We start from the raw sequence: 2081 nt of genomic DNA, 5'->3' as shown, positions 1-2081 counted from the left end.
GTCGGTCACTTGCACCCTCACTATGGCCACGGTGCTCAGGCCCCCTGCAACAACCAGCCAAGATGAGAACGATAATGGATAAAAATCGGGGATAAAAACGTCGCGATAAAATCGCGAATCCGACCGATTACGCTTATTTCGGTCTCCTGAAATCCTCTTATCGAGCCAAATAACGTGGAGGGAGGGGGCGGTATTAGCCGGCGTAGAGAAACGAATCTACGCGGTCGGAGAGCCGGTCGACATAAATCACACCGCCTTTTTTTCCCCCGGCCAATCAGCCTTCCCCACCTCCTCCCCCTTCCGATTCCTTCCCTCTTCTCTCGCGCTCTCCGAGTCCCCAGCTCCCCGCGTTATTCGTATATAAGAAGCGCGCACACGCACGCGTGTCAGGAGGTATCCTGCCAGAGTTCCTCTGCTAGGGTAACCGTCTCCGCGCCAATATTTCAAACGAGAGGAATTTCTCGAGGGTTGGCGAATGTCTCAACCCTCTCTCTCTCTCCTTTCGTTGTTCCGCTTTTCGAGCGATTATTGCGAATCGATCGATCGATCCTTTGTTGTCTCTCGAACCGGATCAAAAAGAATGGAAAAGAAACACGGTTGCCGGCTGATAGATAATTCGTTCGCCCGTTAAAGTATCGCCTCTCCCTTCGTACGTAACGAAGTGATATACGATCGGTCGGAAAGTAATAACGGCTCCCCTCGATCGCTATTCGTAAATCACCTTATTCGTCGAAACGCCACTTCCCTTCCTCTTCGATCGAGAAAGGAAGAGAGAGAGAGAGAGCGAGAGCGAGAGAGAGAGAGAGCGAGAGCGAGAGAGAGAGAGAGCGAGAGCGAGAGAGAGAGAGAGAGAGAGAGAAGGCGAACTAGGAGATTAATTAATCGACGGTGGTGGGAAGAGGCGCGGACGCGATAACGCGGACTCCTGGTTGGCCGGGCTGATTTAGGCGCACACCCCGACGCAAGTGTTAATATTAAAGACAGTATGTAAAACGGGTAATCCGATGTTTAAACGGTTTACACCCGTAACTCATAGTAATATATGGACTCGACCGCGCGGACCTCGGAGCGCAGCGAGATTTATAGGTACGAGTGTCATTGGAGTCATGCGTCAAGGGCCAGTCCCCACCGTTCTCCGCGCTCCTCCTCCACTCCATCCTTTTCCATCCTTCCCTCCTTCCTTCCTTCCTTTCTTTCTTCCTTTCTTCCTTTCTTCGTCCCGAAAAGAACGCCAAATCCAATTCCTCTAATCTCTCTATCTCTCTCTCTCGCCCCTTTTTTCTTCCACTAGATAGTTGCGAATCGAGACGTGGCCTTGCCTTTCTCTCGCCGCTTCTCCCTCCGTACGTATCGTAGGACGTGCATCTAGATGAGCTAACTATTTCGCATGTACACCGTGTGCAATTTCCACAAAGCGGATAAGATCTCTTTCGTCGCTCTTTCCCGACGTCACGGAGGCCAAATCTTGTAAAGCGTCGTTTATCGTTTCCGCGGACGTATGACGAAAATTCCTTCTAGCCGAGTTTCTTTCTTTTTTCTTCTTCTAAATTTATTATTATCGGCATTAAATTTTTCAAAATTTCGAGGGGAATTGATTTATCCAGCGGACGGTGCGAGCGGATCTCAAAGCAGAACTACGCTAATAATTATCGGCGCATTCCTCGCCGTTATCCATTAACTCTATAACGCGTTTCGATCATCGTCCCTCTTTCTGATATAATAGAAGGGAGGAGGATCTGCCCGATAGAATACGCAAAATAATCGTAAGCTCGTAAAATCGTTTCGAGGCGTAAGAAGAACGGGGATAACGGCGTGGAATCGTTCGAGTTGCAAGGATCGTCAGCAGGTGTGCATAAATCACGGAAAGGTGGCAAGCCTCCGCTCCTCGTTGTCGTCCGTAACCGAACGATCGTATCGATAACATAAGCGACAATTACGGGACGAGAGGTTTCTCTCCTGTTTGCAAAACGGCGTGCAGCCAACAATAGAGCTCCTTTCACTTCCGTCTTCCGCCGCCCTAATCTCAATCCTCGCCTTGATTCCTCGTTCATCGAATCGCTACCTGTCGCGAGCTCTGAACG

General features: G+C 50.0%; 1 protein-coding gene across 1 annotated transcript in view; it reads right to left on the bottom strand.

Moving 5' to 3' along the window:
* The window catches only part of LOC102674203 (protein dachsous-like), a 160099-nt gene that overhangs the window by 10025 nt on the left and 147993 nt on the right, over window positions 1-2081 (bottom strand). The window contains exon 4 of the mRNA XM_031508581.1: window positions 1-44. Within this exon, the coding sequence (XP_031364441.1) occupies window positions 1-44 (44 nt within the window). The remainder of the gene's footprint in view (window positions 45-2081) is intronic.

The sequence above is a fragment of the Apis dorsata genome, unplaced genomic scaffold (assembly GCF_000469605.1).
Source record: "Apis dorsata unplaced genomic scaffold, Apis dorsata 1.3 scaffold_92, whole genome shotgun sequence".
NCBI lineage: Eukaryota > Metazoa > Arthropoda > Insecta > Hymenoptera > Apidae > Apis > Apis dorsata.
The sequence above is the reverse complement of the archived record's forward strand: the minus strand, read 5'-3'. Positions and strand labels throughout refer to the sequence as shown.